Source organism: Barbus barbus, assembly GCF_936440315.1.
Source record: "Barbus barbus genome assembly, chromosome: 17".
In the NCBI taxonomy this organism is placed as follows: domain Eukaryota; kingdom Metazoa; phylum Chordata; class Actinopteri; order Cypriniformes; family Cyprinidae; genus Barbus; species Barbus barbus.
The window spans coordinates 29,838,704-29,860,519 of NC_136745.1; the positions used below are offsets into that span (position 1 = coordinate 29,838,704).

General features: G+C 35.1%; 1 protein-coding gene across 2 annotated transcripts; it reads right to left on the reverse strand.

Moving 5' to 3' along the window:
- Nucleotides 1–230: 230 nt before the first annotated feature.
- Nucleotides 231–20,295, reverse strand: LOC306883249 (large neutral amino acids transporter small subunit 3-like). Of its 2 annotated transcripts, none has more exons than XM_079438377.1 (15): nt 19,844–20,294; nt 15,847–16,001; nt 15,486–15,663; nt 15,215–15,270; nt 14,346–14,422; nt 11,848–11,940; nt 10,711–10,841; nt 9,866–9,963; nt 9,605–9,751; nt 9,492–9,527; nt 8,130–8,262; nt 5,298–5,427; nt 3,906–3,979; nt 3,041–3,164; nt 231–1,844 (listed from the first exon to the last, which is right to left on the reverse strand). In XM_079438377.1, exons 1-15 carry the CDS (start codon nt 19,846–19,848, stop codon nt 1,665–1,667), a joined length of 1,617 nt encoding a protein of 538 aa, XP_079294503.1. In that variant the 5' UTR covers nt 19,849–20,294; the 3' UTR covers nt 231–1,664. The 2 variants fall into 2 exon arrangements, with proteins under 2 accessions (XP_079294503.1, XP_079294502.1); XM_079438376.1 differs by having other exon boundaries at nt 232–1,844; nt 20,118–20,295.
- Between the last annotated feature and the right edge of the window lie 1,521 nt (nt 20,296–21,816).

The window sequence follows — 21,816 nt, forward strand, 5'->3', positions numbered from 1 at the left end:
ATGCTAATATATTATATTGTGTAAATGCGTTTTTGACTCTATATATATAATATATCTATATACATAGAGGCAGTTTTGTAATTAATTATTAAAAAAAAAAATAATAATACTTTTACTTGAATAAAACCTGTTGTTAAAATCTTTTCCCTTGACTGAAATAAGCCAATATATATATATATATATATATATTAGATGAAAAACTCAAATGAAAATTAGAAATACTGGCAACTAACTGAAATAAAACAACTTTATTTACTAAAAATAAACTTAAACAGAAATACAAAGGCACAAAAAAATACTGAAACTTGAACTAAAATAAAAGCCAATTTAAAATATTATTTATTACATACTATAATAGAGAATTAAAAATACTAAAATCTCCATCTGGCTAGTTTTTTGTTTAATTGTAGGCACCACCAGATGACGGCGTGCTTCAAGTGAACTCAATCAAGACTCCAGTGAACAATTCAGAGTAACAATTAGCATATTTTATTGTTTTTGGTGCATCAAATCTGATATTCTTGCACTCTGGATGCATTCTTCCTCTCACACATTCTCTTCTGGTCTCATATGGCTTTACTGCAATGCATCCATGTCTAAGTATGGCTTTGGTTTCCCATATTTCTCTGATGGTGAGATTTGAATCGTAACACTCAATAATAACATAAGGCACTAGTTTCACACAAACATTAAACACACATTGACATCTGAAAGAGAGACTGCTGTAAGCACCTCATCAGTTCCTCTCCCGACCTTTACAAAACCCAGCTAACCCATCCCTGCACATTAAAGCACATATGAATACATGTCATGCTATTTACAGAGTACATCGACTTTAAGCTTCACAATAACAGAAATACAAAAATACCTTTCTCTTTCAGGGCCCATGAAACTAAAATGCACAGAAAAATCTGAATACACACAAAAATTCATTTCTATTTCTTTATAAAAATCATGCCTGAAATGTTTCATCTTTGGGATAACACTTAATGTAGTGAACCGAAGGTTAATAAAGCTCCATTAGCAGTGTCTTTGGTGGCAGCTGAAATACTCCTGTTGATTGTTTCTCCAGTTTCCAAAAGACAGAAAAACAGACGCTATTATACAACAATCATCGCTCTTAGTCTTTGGTGAACAGACAGACATTAGCCGAGGTAGTCCAATGTGTGTGCAGTCCAATAAATATTTCTCGTTTGCAATATTGCATTCGTTTCCCAAGTAGATTTCCAGATTTTCAAAACAAATACTCATATTCTGAGTCCATTGATCATTGAACTACACTGCAAAAAATGATTTTCCTCAGTGTTTTTGTCGTTTTCTAGTATATCTACAAATTCTTGAAGTAAATTGACTTGTCTTGTTTTCTGAAAATATCCAAATTTTGTTAGTTTTTGCTTAAACAAGACAAAATAGTCATTTTACTTGTCATGCATCAGTAAACGCATCCTGATTCAAGAATTTGTAGATATTTATATTAGAAAACAAGACAAAAACACTAAGAAAGAAAATCAACTGCAGTGACGACAATACTGATCTGAAGCTGCTTTCAGTCATCATCCCAATGTCTGTGTTTAAGTGAGGGTGGTGTGAGAAACGGAGGGTTTGCTGAATCGTGATGAAATGTGACGAGTCCCGTGACAGTCCTGTGGTGCTGGGTTATTGAGTTAGGCTTCCTGAGAGACATGACCGTTGCTCAGTCCGCTGGTCAGAGCTTGATTCTCAACAGGAGCGTGTCTGTTCACTTTTCCTGCGGCCTTCATCTGAAGAAGCTGTCTGCGAAGGTAGAACAAATACCCCGGCAACAGGAAACCGGCCAATGAGAGGAACAGAAGCCCCACGTTGATCTGATGGGATTGAAAGAGAATAAACATCTAAGTTGCATGATAGTTATATTAGTCATTGAAAATACCTATAAACAGAAACCTACATAGACAGCATCCTACTTGAAACTTAGTAAGACACTCTCTGCATCAACTGTGTCACGGCTTCTATATTTGAGACCCTGGAGCACAAAACCAGTTTGGAGCAATAGCAACAATACATTGTTTGGATCAAAATTATCAATTTTCTTTAATGCCAAAAATCATTAGGATATTAAGTAAAGATCATGCTCCATGAAGATATTTTGAAAACTTAATTTTTGATTAGTAACTTTAAAGACGATTTTCTCAATATTTAGATTTTTTCCACCCTCAGATTCCAGATTTTCAAATATATCTGCCAAATATTGTCCTATCATAACAAACCTAACAATAAAAAAAAATGACCCTTATGACTGGTTTTGTGCTCCAGGGTCACATTTGGTTTCAATCTTCACGAGCATGTTCTCTATAGTATTATTATAGTATTTTATTGATACTGTTTGATAAGTTTGGAGTCTAATTTTAAAAAAAGAAATGTATACTTTTATTCAGCAAGGATGCAATGACATACATATTTTGTAACAATGTAGTTGTCTTTACTATTTAAAATAAATCCAACAAGAATAAATCAGCATATTAGAATGATTTCTGAAGGATCATGTGACGCTGAAGACTGGAGCGCATCACAGGAATAAATTACATTTTAATATTAAATATTAATATTAAAACAGCTATTTTAATTTGTTATATTATTTCACAATATTAGTATTTTTACAGCCTTTTTTATACCAAATAAATGCAATCAGTTCAATAAAATAAAATAAAAAATCTCATGCATCTCGACTTGTGTATCATTTTAAATAGTATTTCTAGTTATCTTACAGTGCATTCATCTTAGAAGATCAGTTTGCCGCTTGCTTTCTGGAGTGCATCCACGATACCTGAAATGTTGTCTAGTTAGGAAGCTCAGGAGTTCTAGCTTTAAATATGAACTATTGAGAGGAGAGTACAACCAAACACTGTGTAACACCGTCTACCGCAGCAAGCCTAGTGTTTATGCTGCTCCATCATTCTTGTTATGCGCAGCCCTCTGGATCAAACAAATATTCAAATATGTCGACAATTGTTCATGTTGACTAATCTTTTCAGTACAAGAGATAAAAATGTGCATTTCTTACCCAGTAAGCATCTCCATCCAGAGGTCCCAACATAAGCATGAAGAGAGGCTGCTGCAGCAGCGCCACCACTGCACTGATCATAGACTGCAGCCCGGTGAGGGTGCCAAAATGATTAGACGGGTACCTGTGAGAGAGAGACATTTGTGACCAAGAACCACAAAATCAGTCATTAGGGTCCATTTTTGGAAATTGAGATTTATGCATCATCTGAAAGATGAATAAATAATCTTTCCATATTTGGCTGAGATACAACTATTTGAAAATCTGGAATCTGAGGGATGCAAAAAAATCTAAATATTGAAAAAAATCGTCTTTAAAGTTGTCCAAATGAAGTTCTTAGCAATGCATATTACTAATCAAAAATTACGTTTTGATATATTTACGGTAGGAAATTTACAAAATATGGAACATGATGTTTACTTAATATCCTAATGATTTTTGGCATAAAAGAAAAATGGATAATTTTGACCCAAACAATGTATTTTTGTCTATTGCTACAAATATACCTGTGCTACTGATGACTGGATTTGTGCTGCAGGGCCACATTTAGTTTGTATCAAGTCTGCACACTTAATACTGAGATTGTAATGAAGCACTGTGGCATTAAAATGACAGGTTAAAAGGCGTATGTGTGTGATTTCTTTAGGGAATTATGGTCATTTGTCTGGGTGATATAATCCATGTTACTGGGTCTGAATGTTACATGCTCTGCGCTTTACCTCACACACAAACAGGGCAAACCTGATCCTGTCAAGTGCAGTTTTATAACATCTGATTTTATAAGCCTGTACTTGCCAGTGCCATTGAATAACAGGTTTAGTGGAAGAAAATAAACAGATACTTGAATGTATGTGTTTGTACTCACACAGCAGCATACAGTCCTCCACAACACGAGTGAATGAAACCTCGTACCACAGTGTGCAAAATAAACGTCACAATCTGGACAAAGAGAACATTCCCATCCACTGTAATTAAGACAGTTCTTATGCAAATAAACTCTGGCCAAAGTTAGGGCTCAGAAAAATTATTAAAAGAAAGAAATGAACACCTATTCACCAAATTTCACTATTAACTAGTTTTTAATAGCATGCGCATTATTAATTACAGTATTACTGTAGTAATTAGTATCACTCACCCAACCCATTACCTAAACTTACCACCTACTTTATGAACTGTTAATAATCAGCAAATTAGGAGTTTGTGGCAAAAGCCATAGTTAGTAGTGAGAATTGTGTGTGACTCTTTATGGTTATAGTTATCATCCTTGGTGTGAACAGGCCTTTATTAAGCAAGAATGGATTCAATTAATTAAAAGTGTCAGTAAAGACATGTAGAATTTCTGTCAAATAAATGCTGTTCTTTTGAACGTTCTATTTCTGTTTCATGCTTTTCACAACAATATTACGCAGCACATCAGTTTTCAGCATTAATAAAGGTTTCAGTTTTGCCATCATAGGAACAAACATTTCACTTAAATAGAAAACAGTTACTTTAAATTGTAATAATAATATTTCACAGTTTTTGTTTTTTACTGTATGATATAATAATCATATAAACTAGTGCTGGGCAACGATTAATCACATTCAAAATAAAAGTTTTTGTTTATACAATAAATGTGTGTGTACTGTGTATATTTATTATGAATATATATAAATACACAAACATGCATGTATATATTTAAGAAAATTGTTATGTTTATATATTAAATATATTTATATATAATATAAATATAGACATGTAAATATTTTCTAAATGTATGCTGTATGTTTGTGCATTTATATATATTTATAGTACACACACATTTATTGTATAAACAAAAACTTTTATTTTGGATGCGATTAATCGCAATTAATTGTTGCCCAGCACTAATATAAACATAATTTTGCTGAACATAAGTCTTCTTTCAAAAACTTTTGAACTGTAGTGTATATGCAGTAATACAGGAAAATCAATCAAACCCCTGACAATATGAGCTGCTTAGTCTGTTTACAGTGCAGCTTATCAATTAAACTCATTCCATAATTTATTAACCTTACAGTTATTAAACTAACTGAATCAACAATGAACTGACTTAATAAAATAGACTGTTTACATTTGTCCTCTTTTTAGAGCTGCTGTACAGAAGAATTGGATTTTGTTTGTATTACCGAAACATTATTTTCCGGTTTAACACCGTAAAGCTGCTTTGACACAATCTGTATCATATAAAGCTCTATAGAAATAAAGGTGACTTGACTGAGTTTAATCGGGTTGTTACCTGTAGAGGCATGTTGTCTACGAGTGAGAGGACCCCAAACAGAAAGAGCAGCACATTGGTGAAGATGAAGGCTCTCATGGCGTTGGTCAGCTTCTGGATCTTTCTGTCACGCTTCGGCACCGCAACGACTCTGGAGACAAGACGTCAAAGACAATACTTTACACAACCATCAGCACATACAAACCCGATTCCAAAAAAGTTGGGACACTTTACAAATTGTGAATAAAAACAGAATGCAATGATGTGGAAGTTTCAAATTTCAATATTTTATTCAGAATACAACATAGATGACATATAAAATGTTTAAACTGAGAAAATGTATCATTTTAAGGGAAAAATAAGTTTATTTTAAATTTCATGGCATCAACACATCTAAAAAAAGTTGGGACAAGGCCATGTTTACCACTGTGTGGCATCCCCTCTTCTTTTTATAACAGTCTGCAAACGTCTGGGGACTGAGGAGACAAGTTGCTCAAGTTTAGGAATAGGAATGTTGTCCCATTCTTGTCTAATACAGGCTTCTAGTTGCTCAACTGTCTTAGGTCTTCTTTGTCGCATCTTCCTCTTTATGATGCGCCAAATGTTTTCTATGGGTGAAAGATCTGGACTGCAGGCTGGCCATTTCAGTACCCGGATCCTCCTTCTACGCAGCCATGATGTTGTAATTGATGCAGTATGTGTCTGGCATTGTCATGTTGGAAAATGCAAGGTATTCCCTGAAAGAGACAACGTCTGGATGGGAGCATATGTTGTTCTAGAACTTGGATATTCCTTTCAGCATTGATGGTGCCTTTCCAGATGTGTAAGCTGCCCATGCCACACGCACTCATGCAACCCCATACCATCAGAGATGCAGGCTTCTGAACTGAGCGCTGATAACAACTTGGGTTGTCCTTGTCCTCTTTAGTCCGGATGACATGGCGTCCCAATTTTCCAAAAAGAACTTCAAATTTTGATTCGTCTGACCACAGAACAGTTTTCCACTTTGCCACAGTCCATTTTAAATAAGCCTTGCCCAGAGAAAACGCCTGCGCTTCTGGATCATGTTTAGATATGGCTTCTTTTTTGACCTATAGAGTTTTAGCCGGCAACGGCGAATGGCATGGTGAATTGTGTTCACCGACAATGTTTTCTGGAAGTATTCCTGAGCCCATGTTGTGATTTCCATTACAGTAGCATTCCTGTATGTGATGCAGTGCCGTCTAAGGGCCCTAAGATCACGGGCATCCAGTATGGTTTTCCGACCTTGACCCTTACGCACAGAGATTGTTCCAGATTCTCTGAATCTTTGGATGATATTATGCACTGTAGATGATGATAACTTCAAACTCTTTGCAATTCTTCTCTGAGAAACTCCTTTCTGATATTGCTCCACTATTTTTCGCCGCAGCATTGGGGGAATTGGTGATCCTCTTGCCATCTTGACTTCTGAGAGACACTGCCACTCTGAGAGGCTCTTTTTATACCCAATCATGTTGCCAATTGACCTAATAAGTTGCAAATTGGTCCTCCAGCTGTTCCTTATATGTACATTTAACTTTTCCGGCCTCTTATTGCTACCTGTCCCAACTTTTTTGGAATGTGTAGCTCTCATGAAATCCAAAATGAACCAATAATTGGCATGACATTTCAAAATGTCTCACTTTCAACATTTGATATGTTATCTATATTATATTGTGAATAAAATATAAGTTTATGAGTAAATTATTGCATTCCTTTTTTATTCGTAATTTGTAGTGTCCCAACTTTTTTGGAATCGGGTTTGTAATTTGTTCATTTGCTTCTACGTATAAAATATGGCTTGTCACTTTATTTTAAGGCGTCATTGTTATAGTGTAATTATATATTTAAGTACCGAGTAATATTAATTAACTACATGTACTTACTAGATGTGACCCTGGAGCACAAAGGGGGGAAGTCGTGGCCTAATGGTTAGAGAGTCGGACTAGTAATCGAAAGGTTGCGAGTTCGAGCCCCCGGCCGGCAGGAATTGTAGGTGGGGGGAGGGAATGTCCAGCGCTCTCTCCACCCTCAATACCACGACTGAGGTGCCCTTGAGCAAGGCACCGAACCCCCAATTGCTCCCCGGGCGCTGCAGCATGGCTGCCCACTGCTCCGGGTGTGTGTTCACGGTGTGTGTGTGTGTGTGTGTGTGTGTGGATTTGTTCACTACTCACTGCTGTGTGTGTGCACTTGGATGGGTTAAACGCAGAGCACCAATTTCGAGTATGGGTCACCATACTTGACAATACGTCACGACTTTACTTTACTTTTAAAACCAGTCTTAAGTCGCTGGTGTATATTTGTAGCAATAGCCAACAATACATTATATGGGTCAGAATTATACATTTTTCTTTTTTGCCAAAAATCATTAGGATATTAATTAAAGATCATGTTCCATGAAGACATTTAGTAAATTTCCTACCGTAAATATATCAAAACATAATTTTTGATTAGTAATATGCATTGCTAAGAACTTCATTTGGACAATTTTAAAGGTGATTTTCTCAATATTTAGATTTTTTTGCACCCTCAGATTCCAGATTTTCAAATAGTTGTATCTCAGCCAAATATTGTCCGATCCTAACAAACCATACATCAATGGAAAACTTACTTACTTATGATGTATAAATCTCAATTTCAAAAAATGTGACCCTTATGACTGGTTTTGTGGTCCAGGGTCACATATGGTGAGGGTTACTTGCATGTAATTATGCATAATTAATTGTTATTATAATAGTAAGCACATGTAACATGTGAAACAAGGACGCTTAAAATAAAGTGTTACCTTGTCACGTTATTACTGAGAGCAGGAGAACTTAAATGTCTTACTCTTTTTCTCCCTGCGCCGTCTTCTGATCCACCTCGCACTCTTTCATCTTCCAGTCCATGATGTATCCGATCAGAGGACAGGTGACCAGACACAAGAGCTGCAGCGTGCCAAAGACGGACGAGTAGAAGCTCACTGGAAGGTCAAATAAATGCATTTATCATGCTCAGATTGCCCTGAAACGCTCTCGGTTTCATTCAAAATTACATTTATGACAATTACAGTGCGTGCATAATTATTAGGCAAGTTGATATTCTGATCTTTTTTATTTTTATTTATACATCTTAATAAAGCTGAATAAATAATCTTTCCATTGATGTATGGTTTGTTAGGATCGGACAATATTTGTCTGAGATACAACTATTAGAAAATCTGGAATCTGAGGGAGCAAAAAAATCTAAATATTGAGAAAATCTCCTTTAAAGTTGTTCAAATGAAGTTCTTAGCAATGCATATTACTAATCAACAATGAAGTTTAGATATATTTCGGTAAGAAATTTACAAAATATCTTCATGGAACATGATCTTTACTTAATATCCTAATGATTTTTGTCATAAAAGAGAAATGTATAATTTTGACCCATACAATGTATTGTTGGCTATTGCTACAAATATACCTGTGTTACTGATGACTGCTTTTGTGCTGCAGGGTCATATTTGACCAATTCCAAACCACATCAATCTTAATAACTGCTATTAATTTTGTATTTAATCTAGTGCTGGGCAATGATTAATCGTGATTAATCGCATCCAAAATAAAAGTTTGTTTACATAATATATAAGTGTGTACTGTGTTTATTTATTATGCATATATGAATACACACACATGCATGTATATATTTAAGAAAAATGTTATGTTTATTTATTATAAATATATACATGTAAATATTTTCTAAATATATAGTGTATGTGTGTGTATTTATATATACACACATAATAAATAAACACAGTACACATAAATATATAAAATAAATATAAACTTTTATTTTGGATGCAATTAATCGTTGCCCAGCACTAATTTAATCATTTATGAGTGATATATAATTGTCCACGAAGGCTGGAATCTCTGCAAGACAGACTTTTCAGGATAGGAGATGGACAAAAAATTAGTATTATCATTTTATTTGTTAAAGAAAACCTGCTTAATAATTCTGCACACCTGAATATAAGGAGTTTTTTCAATTCCAGCCTTCATGGAAAATTATATATCACTTATAAATTATTAAATACAAAATTAATAGTAATTATTAAGATTGATGTGGTTTGGAAATGGTAAAATGTGCTTGGGAAAAAACATGATCAGAAGATCAACTTGCCTAATAATTATGCACACACTGTATTAAACTAACAAAGGTTAATCTCACCTTTCTCCTTTGCCTCATGCAGCAGTTCTATAGAGGCTAAACAAGACAGAAACACATTATAATCAGCTTTAATGAATGCAGTGATATGGTGTGGGTTTTGTGGCTGGTCTTACGCTTCTCATCTCCGCGGATGACCATGAACTCCAACATCTTGTTCATGGCTCCCATAAAGAAGATGATTCTCAGCTGAGTCATTCCCATAGTGATCAGACTCCACAGAAAGATGGGAGAGAACACGGAGCGCCGGAACGGGACCGAAGCTGAGAAAGAGATTTCCAGGAGTTCGTGCATCATATTTCACTTCATCAGCTTCACATTCACACAACCGTAACAAACGGCCTCAAAATGTATCACTCCGTCTCAAAGGGTCTCACCTTGTGTGTCCTGAGCTACAGCCGGCAGTTTCTCGGTTTCACACGTCGCCTCTTCAGACGATAATTTATGGTTTTCATCTGAATGCCTCTTTTTCCTACTAAATGGTTGCGAAGGAAGAAATAAGGAATAATTCATTAGAAATCAAGACTGTTTCCTGCAGTCTTTATATTAAAGGATTACATGCAATCTGGTTTATGTTATCTGATTCCAAAAATTAAGTGCTACAGTTACTTTATTAATTACGTGAGTCCAGATTATTCACATAAGAGCAATAAATGATTGATTCTACCCAATTCCTCTTTTTCATCTTTTAAATGTTCCCTTCTAATATAACCAACAAATGACATGCAGGTAAACAAATAATATTACATTTTTTTAAGTAAGTGTTTTATTCCATATTTCATATAAAAAAAAAAAAACATTACATTTAGTCATTTATTATAAATGACTAATATATCAAAACATATTTTAATTTTATTATAAATGTAACATTATCAAAACTAATGGTGTCAAACAATTAAACGCGATTAATAACATCCAAAATAAAAGTTGTTGTTTACATAATAAATGTATATACTGTGTATATTTATCATGTATATATAAATTCACAAACATACAGTATTTTGAAAACATTTACATGTATATGCATTTATATTGTATATAAATATATGTAATATATAAACGTAACATTTATCTTAAATATATACATGCATGTGCTTGTATGTATATATATATATATATATATATACACACACACACACATGATAAATATACACAATGTATATGTTTTTGTTTTCAGAGTATTTGAGTAATCTTTATATAGGTTAACAGGACTTGTACTAACATCTCCATCTCTTCTTGTGTAGGAAACCCTTCTGCTGGCCAGTTCAGGAAACAGTTGAGAAAGACCAGAGAAGCCAGGCCGGCCCACGTCCACATGATAAGAGTAAATGACACCCCGGCATCATATATCAGCTGAAGAGAGAGACACACACACAGAGAGGAGATGCAATATTGATGAGTTTTTCCATTTCGCTTGTCTGCAGCATCTGGTTGATGGTTTTATGTCTGAAGCTGAAGAAAGTGTATGTAATACTGGGTGCAGCTTGACAAAATATCAAAGAACATCATGGCCTTAATAGCATCCATTCTTTACAGTCATACAGACACAGTGACACTACCCATTTTAAAAGAGGTCAACATGTACAGTACACTATCATTAAGGAGCTTGGGGTGTGTAAGTATTTATTTTTTTCCCCAAAGAAATTACGTCTATTTAGCAAAGATGCATTAAATTAAAAAAGTGAAATTAAAGACATTTATAATGTTACAAAAGATCCCATTTCAAATAAATGCTGTTCTTTTGAACTTTCTATTCATCAAAAAAACTTGAAAAACAAAATGCATCACAGTTTCCACAAAAATATTGTGCAGCACAACTGTTTTCAACATTGATAATAATCAGAAATGTTTGTTGAGCAGTAAATCAGTATATTAGAATGATTTCTGAAGATCATGTGACACTGAAGACTGGAGTAATGATGCTGAAAATACAGCTGCAGATCAGGTTTTAAAATATTACAATAGAAAACCGGTTAAATTGTTATATTTCACAATTATACGGTTTTACAGTGTTTTGGAAAAATAAATGCAGCCTTGGCAATGACACTGAATTCTACGTCTAATATAGATCACTTACATGATCTTAATTTTGATGAAAGATTATTCTGAAAAGACTTTAGACTAACAGTTATATAACACTATAACAGCAGACGTCTTTTAAATAAAATTTATTTATATTTGATTGTACATAATCATAGCTCAAAACCTTAAGCTTAACTGCTTTTATAGCAGTTTAAGGCGACGAGTTCAGTTTCATTCAATCTGATGCAACATTTCATCAGAGGCTTTAATTCCGAGTATACTGTACACGTCAAACAGGTTTATCCTCCATTTACACACACACACTAAAAAAGCAAACCTTGACTCCAGGGAAGGTAACAGCCGATGAAGCATAGGAGCCGATCATCAGTGACAGCACAGTGGAGCTCAGACTTCCAAACATGTTTGGCAGCTATCAGAGGAAGAGAGGAAAACACATCGTTATCAGTATGGAAAAATCATAAATGCAGCTTAGCCTACATTTGCAGTGAACAAAAACAATGTGTGCATCCATGGAAAAACTCACCACCTTGATACTATTAAGGCATCTGGGTGCTTGCTTAATGGCTCAAATCAAGTGTCAAGTGAACATCATGCCTAACCACAAGTGTGAGCAACAGTGATAGTGATGCCGATTTAAACATCACTAATTAAGAGTAAAACGAACACATTGCTGCATGAGAAATATTTATGCTTCTGTAAGCAGGAAGTCCTGCTGTGGATTGTGCATATGCATCATATTTGTTTTCCACATTTTCCATGAATTTCCAAGCAGTGCTTCGTTTTTCCAGACTCTTACAGGGATGTGTGAGTGTGTTTTACTCCCCTGTGTGAAATGAGAAGGTTAAGAACACAGTTCTGTGAAAATGCACATTTGTACTTCCTTGTGCTTTTCACACACAAACACAGAATGGCATAACAACCTCAACCTAACACTGAACTTACAGTACAGTATACAAAGCAATGTTATTTACAGTGAGGGAAAAAATTATTTGATCCCCTGCTGATTTTGTACGTTTGCCCACTGACAAAGAAATGATCAGTTTATAATTTTAATGGTAGGTTTATTTGAACAGTGAGCGACAGAACAACAAAAAAATCCAGAAAAAAGCATTTAAAAAAAGTTATAAATTGATTTGCATTTTGATGAGTGAAATAAATATTTTTTGTTGTTATTCTGTCTCTCACTGTTCAAATAAACCTACCATTAAAATTCTAGACTGATCATTTCTTTGTCAGTGGGCAAACGTCCAATCAGCAAGGGGATCAAATCATTTTTTCCCTCAATGTATTTCACAGATGCTGTTCACGGCTCAGGAGAGTTAAGTTATGTCTATTGCAAGTATCAAATTTATCTGAGATGTTTTTCATAAATGTGCTCATAAAAATATATATAGACATAAAGACAATTACTGACGAAGTAGGAGTATATGGCAAAAGTTCTAAAATTACTGTAGATAGCATAGCTCAGATCATACAGAATGAGAGTTAAAGCACTGTGTCATCGGCACAGCAGTGGTAGGAAAAACTCATGTGCCTGGATGCCAGCGATGTTATATATACTGAAAAGAGGAAGGGACCCAACACAAAACCTTGAGGTACACCTATGGTAATTTGATCTTGGAAGAATCTGATAAAAAAAAATTTAAGGTTCATATTACAGAGGTACATAAAAAGATAATTATTGACAAAGTAGGCATATATAGCAATAAAACCTACATTACTGTGGATAGCATAGCTCAGATCACATGGAATGAGCCTGAGAGGTAAAGTGGTGTCTCAACGGCACAGCAGTGGTAGGAAAACTCATGTGCATGGTTGATAGATGGCAGCGACATTATATATACTGAAAAGAGGAAGAGGCCTAACACAGAACCCTGAGGTACACCAATGGTAATTTGAACTCGGAAGAATTTAATAAGAAATGTTAAGGTTCATATTAAAATCTCTGATTTCAGACTTCGGATTTTTTGAAAATCTAAGCACAGCGTGAGACTGCTAGGTGTGAGGTTCGTGATGCCTTTCGCTTAGAAGAAACATCCGAGAAGGAGAATTAATCAAACGTTTCCATTTGGTCCCACCTTAATATCATTGACTAGGACAAATAGTTAAGGGATTAAAGAGATCTCATTTGTGATTGGTCTTTCTTATGAGAACTGAGGTTCCTTACTAATTTAGAGGAACTGGAAAAAACACAAAGTCATGGAGGTCATTGGCTTGCTGAGTTCAGATAACATCAAAACGCAAAAAAGTGTAAATAAAGTGATCAGAGTAATATCAGCTACTATTTTCTCCATACTGGTAGTAATTCATTGTTAAAGACACAGAGCATGTGCCTTTCTCAGAAGTGTACAACAGGATGTCACTGAAATAAAGCAGTGTTTGTTGTCACGTGTAGGGCAGTGTGCATGCATACCTGAGCTGCTCTAGATGAGCCATGTGTATGCGCAAGGCATCTGAACGATAGCAGTGGGCTATCTGAGGGCAGCTGATATATATAGATATACAATCTGTTTGTTGATGAGTGTGGGTACAACGTCTGTGCCCTTGTCTATTTCAACTGGAGGTTGACAAGGGTGTAAGAGAAGGCGTGTGGGCAGTTTAGCCTTCTGATTGGTGGGCACTGAATTTCTCCTTTAGTCATGTGTGTCGATAATTTGCCTGCCCCAAACACATAAATACACACACCCATACACCTGTCTGGACAAAATAAACTTCAAAAAACATCATGTGACAGCTGCACTACAAAACATGCAAGTCACCATAGGTGTCCGCGACCCCATGTGCTCCTTTCTCTACCATTTTCTTTTTTCTTACCGTGAGAGATGTGAAGGTCAGACAGATCCCTCCAAAGCCGTTGAGTGAAAGAGCCAAGAAAATGAGTGCAGAGAGGACTAGAACAAAAGGCGCAAACCATCATTACACAATCTAAATGTGTGCTTGAACAACTCAGAACTGAGGCAATGACTTTGAAATGACAAATCAAATTTTGTGTGTCTTCTGTATACAGTAGCATATATATATAAATGTTACATTTGCTACTAAATGCTACATTTGATCTGGGTATGACTGTGAATGTTTATGATCATTTTACACAAAATGTACTTAGAATTCAAGATGTGAATAAAAATGCCATTTTAATATTTGAAAAGAAAATGCATGTTCTGCTGCCTGTACATTTTAAAATTGACCTGTTAATGTTAATTCACAAAACTGGTCAAATAATGGCTAATTAATTGTCCCTGTCAGTATATTGATTAACACTGATCTATATTTAAATGGAGCAATAATCAAGCAAAAAACGGTCCTTATTATTCCTTCTGGGGAAAAAAACCCTCCAGAAATTTTTTATTTTTCATTCAGTTAATTGAAATCCTAATAAGTCAAGTCAAGTCAAGTCAGCTTTATTGTCAATTCTTCCACATGTACAGCACATACATACAGAGAATTGAAATTGCATTACTCTCAGACCCTTGGTGCATACAGTTAACATTAAACACGTTCAGATACAGATAAATACAGTTTAAATAAGTGATTACTAAAATAGCCTCTACTGACTTCCAATATTTTTAACGTTAAATGTTTTGAAAATAACTCAAGCAATCATTGACTTGATTGATTGATTAATTATTGCTGTAATTTGAAGACTCGTGCACATTCTTTGTGTATTTTTGTTTGCTGCTCACCTTCTGGTTGATATGATGATATGGACATCATCACACAAGACAGCGCAAAACACGCACTAAGAAAAAAAATACAAAACATGAAAGATTATTAAATAAGCACACATACTTGAATGTGAGTGTGCTCTTATATGCACATATTAGTCAGTGGTTTGAAATGCAAAGTCATGCAGAGATTCCATGTGCATTTTTAAAAAATGTGTTGCTTCCTGATGGAGTGTTGGCACTGTGATCTAAAACACAGTAAGCACTCGGGGCATTAGTGTGTCTTCACCTTCCACCGAGGCGCAGAGGCCTGGGGCCAAACCGGTCCATTAATATACCCAATGGTAATGTGGCAGCACTGAGCAAGAATGAGCCAATGGTGAAACCCAAGTTCAGCATTTCTTCCTGTTCATCACAACTCAGCCAATCCTCTGGTGCGCTAGCGTTCACACCCACAGTCGTGTTTTCTACAGAAAGACAGAGAGAGAAGGTCAGTGAAAGCAAGAGACAGAGACTTTATTAAGTTTTAAAGTCTCCACGCAGTTCAAGTTTCCCAGGAACTCCGGCTAGGTTTTCTTAAATGTTCATTTCTCTAGTTAGCGACCTGTGGTAGGATGCTTGTGATCTGCTTGATTTCTATGACTGATTACCTGTGCACAGGTGCGAGTAAAAGCCCTGTCCTTTGAGCATGATGAGCAGAGAGCCCCAGCCCAACAGCACGGCCGAACACGACAGATTCTCCAGCACGGCTGTGACGGCCATCCACCAGCGCCTGCTGTACGCCTGCAACAGAGACGGAGCCATCCTCCATCAGACAGAGAAGAAATTAGTGTCACACACAGTGGCATATTTAAAAATATATACAGTTTCTGAAGGCAATATTCTGCCTTAGCAAACTACATTTTTAACCCAATTTAGTTTAGTCACTTTGTTGTCCACAAGTGGAAATTTGTCTTTGGCTTCACCACACAAATACATTTAACATCTTCACACAATTTTTTTTTTTTTTTAAAGTAACACAATCCCCCCATCTCACACTTAGTTCCCAGTATTTCAAATCAGCAGTTGGCACAAATGACATTTGGTACACATTTTTCCTTACTTGAGGTTGCCTAAAACGTCTTTTTGATGGTAAAAGCTGAAATGTAATATTCAAGGGATGAGACCAATCTTCAATAATGACCTGTGCTTTTTGTTTGACTCTTGTTTGATAGATTTCATTCAATTGTCTTTGTGGTTGTCCTACGATTGCACTAGCAATTTTAACTACTCGACCCAGTTTTTGCTTTTCTTTAACTGGCAATAGTCCATACCACATGGTCATGTTAAGCCATACAACAATCTCAACAAGATTCTTATAAACCATCTCTAAAATATGTTGACTCACTCCAAAATGTTGTAACCTCCTAATAAGATGTAATCTCTGCATTGCTTTTTTAAAAACATACTTCACATTGCCAGCAAATGTCAATTTACTATCAATAAACATTCCTAAATATTTAAAACTTCCAACCGCCTCTATTTGATGTCCATCAAGAATCAGAGGTTCTATCCCTTCAATAAAATCTGATTTATTGCTTCTAATGACCAATTCTTTGCTTTTGGTCCCATTTATCTCCAGTGCACTCAGTTTACACCAATTTAGCTGCTTTAGCTAATTCACTAATGCAATTTGAGGATTGCATTTTAAAGATTTTTTTTTTTATACATATGCTTATATTTATATTTTTATTGTAGTTTTAATGCACTACCATTCAAAATGTTGGGGTCAGTAAGATTTAATTTTTTTTAATAAAACGTCTTGCAAGCTCACCAAGGCAGCATTTATTTGATAAAAAAAAAAAAAAAGTTAAAATGTGAAATGACTACAATTTAAAACAGCAGTTTTCTATTCAAATGTTTTTGAAGTCTTTTCTGCTAATCAAGACTGCATTTATTTGAAAAAAATAAATAAAAATATGATTTTCTATGTGAATACATTGTCAAATGTAATTTATTCCTGTGATCAAAGCTGCATTTTCAGCATCATTACTACAATCTTCAGTGTCACATGATCTTTCTGAAATCATTCTAATATGCCAATTTGCGGTTCAAAAACATTTCTTACTATTATTAATGTTTAAATTGTTTTTTTTTTGTTTTAACCATGATACGTGATATTTTTAGGAATCACAGATTAATAGAAACTTTTATAAGAAGCATTTACATGAAATAGGAATCTTTTCTAACATTATAAATGCCTTCAAAACCGACACCCATAAATCTTCATTCTTAAAATCTCTGGGGATTTAATGCGAGACGTAAGAGAGAGACACTCCCTAACATTTGCTACAACCAACACACGCAAAAGCTTCCTTTAATAGCAGGTGAGCCCAACTGATTTGCATTTGCGAAACCATTCACAATAAAAACCACAATCACACGTGCTTTGTTGTATCACAAATGTGAACCCTTAGTTTAGTTGTTAAATCAGGGCCTGCATCTGAAAGGCATGATAAATGTGCATTCTCTGTCTCTAGAGATAATATAACTTTTCTCCAAATGCGTCCAAGTTTTTGTTTGTAAACGGGGTCAACGTATCCCATGACATGACTGAAAACGATCGGTCATTATAACCGGGATAACCCAAACACTCACACACACACACACACACACTATAAATACAGAGAGAGAGAGATATAAGAGTGTGGGCGGGAGACACAGGCAATACAAGAGATATATAGAAAGCAGAGAGGGATCTCAGCAGGACACTGATTCAGCGTGTGGTGTTTAATACGATTAGACACAGTCCACTTGACATTTGTCCTCAAATGCTGGGCTTATGGATGGATTTTTTGTAACTCACACGGTCTATTAAGGCACATGCTCAGAATAATTGAGCACCATCATATTCTCCAGAATGAAGAAAAGCAAGTTTGACAATGGTGGAAATCCATCCGCATTTCTAAAGATCACAGTTTTTCAGTTTTCAGGACCGAGTCGTGATCAGTCGCACGTGTGTGTTTTTGTTTACGGTACACATGAAGGTGGTTCTGGTGTCTTGTGTTTAGTAAAAACATCAGGCATCTACTGTAAACGCTTGGCATAGAGGTCTGCAAGCCACATTTCACACGTTGCAGTTAAAAAGTAACTATTATCAGCTCCGTCCACTGAGTTGCATGTCACTCGACTGGAACAAATGACGTTCAGTGTGTTTGTTTAAAGAGGGCCACTAACGTACGTCTGTTTATCAGTCCCTATGAGCAGAGACATAGAGGATGGCCCCTGAGAGATGCTTGCTTTGGCCCCGGGCCCAGTGAATTTTTATCAGTGACCCTATGTGTACATATGAAAGAGCAGACACACCTTTCTATAAAAGCTTATAAGCAGAAAATGTTTTATAATGAAGTTCAGGTTTAAAAGTCTTGAGATTGAAATATTAAGTGTGCCACCTGTGCCTGACCTCGAGTGACCCTCGCCATAAAGCAACATGATGTCACCATTTATTCCCGTCTTCAATATAGTGACCATGCTCTGGTGAAGAATTAAAAATACTGAATCCTGTACGCTAATAATCGAATCAACTCTTTCCATGCCTTTATCTGGTGAGGAATCTAATCTTTTAAATGCTTATATATCTTCCATATTCATAGTCTTTTTGGCTGGAATAAAGACTTAAAATCTGAACAGACTGAGTAAATCTGAGTAATGCTAAGAAAAGAGTCAGAATATTGAGATATAAACTCAGAATAGACAGATGTGAACTCTGAGAAGAATAGTCAGAATTGTAAAAAATAATAAAAATAAAAGTTGCAATTACTTTTATTTCTTGGCGGGGAAAAAAAAAACAGAATTGAGAGACAAGTCGAAACTATCTTCTTTATTTATTCCGTGGCGTAAACAGGCTTCCATATGATTCGTCTTTTAGCAGAAACAAAGGCATCATCCAGGTCTTTCTCCACGTGTTCTCTGCTATTAATAGATATTCCTAAGATCTGAGACACTAAACAGGGGAAATGGTTTTGTGCCATGAACGAATCTCTTGAAAGAATTACACTTTCCATCACTAATTCACATTTCTGAGAAGAAAAGACAGAATTGTAAAAAAAAAAAAAAAACACAGAATTGAGATGTAAACTGAGAACTTTAAGGGGAAAAGTCAGAATTGTGAGATATACTTCAACTTTGAACCTAAAGCTCCCATCCAATGGTTGTGTGCCATGTGTACCCCTTCCGGAACCAAAAACAGCGAGTTTAGCTCCCCATCTCCCCGAGAGGACAAAGACTAGCGTGTCCCGATGAGTCTCGACAGAATACACAAACAAACTCGATCCTCAGCCGCTGAAATAACGCTGAAGACCGCGACATATGCTGCCCACAACTACATCCATCCACAATACAGCCCTAAAACAGAGTTAGCTCATGGAAAACACACCCAAACTCATTTAAAACACTACACGAGAGCATTTACAGTTTATGGAGAAAAATAATAAATAAACAGAAATGAGTGAAACGCGCGGAAACAATGAAAACATTGAATCGCCACGTGTTACTAAAGTCTATTTACAAGATAAACCTAAACTACTGTGTCCCTACAGCCATTATTATTATTATTATTAAATATAAAACTACATGTACTGAGAATTTAATTCAATTTAAACAACTTACTTCATTTTTTTTGTATAATTTCCAAATGTCAGCCGCGCGTTATTTCCTGGATTCTGTTTCAAACAAAAGATAAATACTACAAATTCTTCTAATGCCTCAAAGTGGAGTTGATAATAGAGTTAATGTGTCCTGAGCTTCTGTTTCTCCAGAGATCTCCAGAAGAGAAACTCCGGGAGTAAGTTATCCGCTGCTCTGTGACTAGCATCGAGGGCGTACACTATTAACATAACCTCTCTCCGATATTACATATTCATATTATAAACAGCGTATTTACCACAACATTTCGGTTAAAAGTTATTAGGCTGCTGTCAAATCATTCATTACAACAGATATTCCTGAAATATTATAAGTAGTGACTAGCCGTAACTATGGAATTTAACGAACTTGGTTGCCATGGCATTTATTTATTTTTTACATATACTGCATGCCGAAGATTCCCGGATGAACGCTCTAATAGCTAATATCGCACTCATGGACTAGGATTCGATTAGAACTACAAACACGCAGAAAAAAGTGTTAACAACTACAAACATGGCGGATATGCGCGATAGGTAGAGAAAGGGATTTAAGTGATAAATAATCAACGTTTAACCTGTTTTAAAAATATTAATTTAATGTTATCCCCGTTATATTTCATCTGCAGCAACACTGTGAACTTTTATAATGATACGTTTGGTCATTAACTATTAAATGCAAACACATGAGCAGACTTCATACTCAAAACTATCTACTTTTCACAAAAACATACTTTTAGGGCGAATTAGGACGCAGCAAGTGAGTTTTGTTTGAATGATTATCTTACCGGTATATTAGTAAACAGACTGCATTATTATCCTTATAGACTTTATTTGAATATTTTACATGTAATTGTTATGATCATTTAAACAGGCTTGTTTTGTATATCGATCATTACTCAAAATAATGAATTTCTAACAATCAGATAAACTACAATTAAACAGATTTTTTAAATGTATAAAAATTAAATTCTATAATACAGATGCTGATAAGAGTTGTATTAATAAGAAAAGACGTACAAATTTAGTATTTATTAAATTACGTCAAATAAAAACATTGATTCCACAGTTTACAGTCTCAAATTGTTCATATGTCTTATAAATATTTCTACACTTTTATATTATTTATATTTTAATTATTTGGGATATTTTACATTACTAAAATATAAAATAATAATTTAAAAAACGGTGTGTGTTTGTTTTTGTTTATCCTAACAAGACTAAATGTGACCCTGGACCACAAAACCAGTCATAAGGGTCAATATTTCAAAATTGAGATTTATACATTATCTCAAATCTGAATAAATAATATTTCCATTGATGTATGGTTTGTTAGGATCGGACAATATGAAAATCTGGAATCTGAGGGTGCAAAAAAATCTAAATATTGAGAAAATCTCCTTTAAAGTTGTTCAAATGAAGTTCTTAGCAATGCATATTACTAATCAAAAATTAAGTTTTGATATATTTATGGTAGGAAACTTACAAATTATCTTCATGGAACATGATCTTAATATCCTAATGATTTTTGGCATAAAAAAAAATCAATAATTTTGACTCCTACGATGTATTTTTGGCTATTGCTACAAATATACCTGTGATACTTAATACTGCTTCAGGGTCACAGTAAAACCTGAAATTTTTGACGGTCCCCTAGAAGGAAAAAAATATGAAAAATACTAAATGATCTGAAAGTGTAACAATGCTAAATGTTTTCTGTAAGGGGTATGTTTAGGGTTAGGCCGGGGATAGAAAATATAGTTCGGTCAGTATAACAATATGGAAAGTCCCCACAATCCACATAAACCTAACATGTGTGTTTGCTCATCACTTTGCTCTTGATAATACTGGAGTGATAATCCCGAAGGTCCTTGCATTAACAGGTAGATGCATTACAGTCAGTGGATGATTCGCTGAATTAGTCATTTGGTTATTTGTTTTTGTATTTCTGTCTTCTAA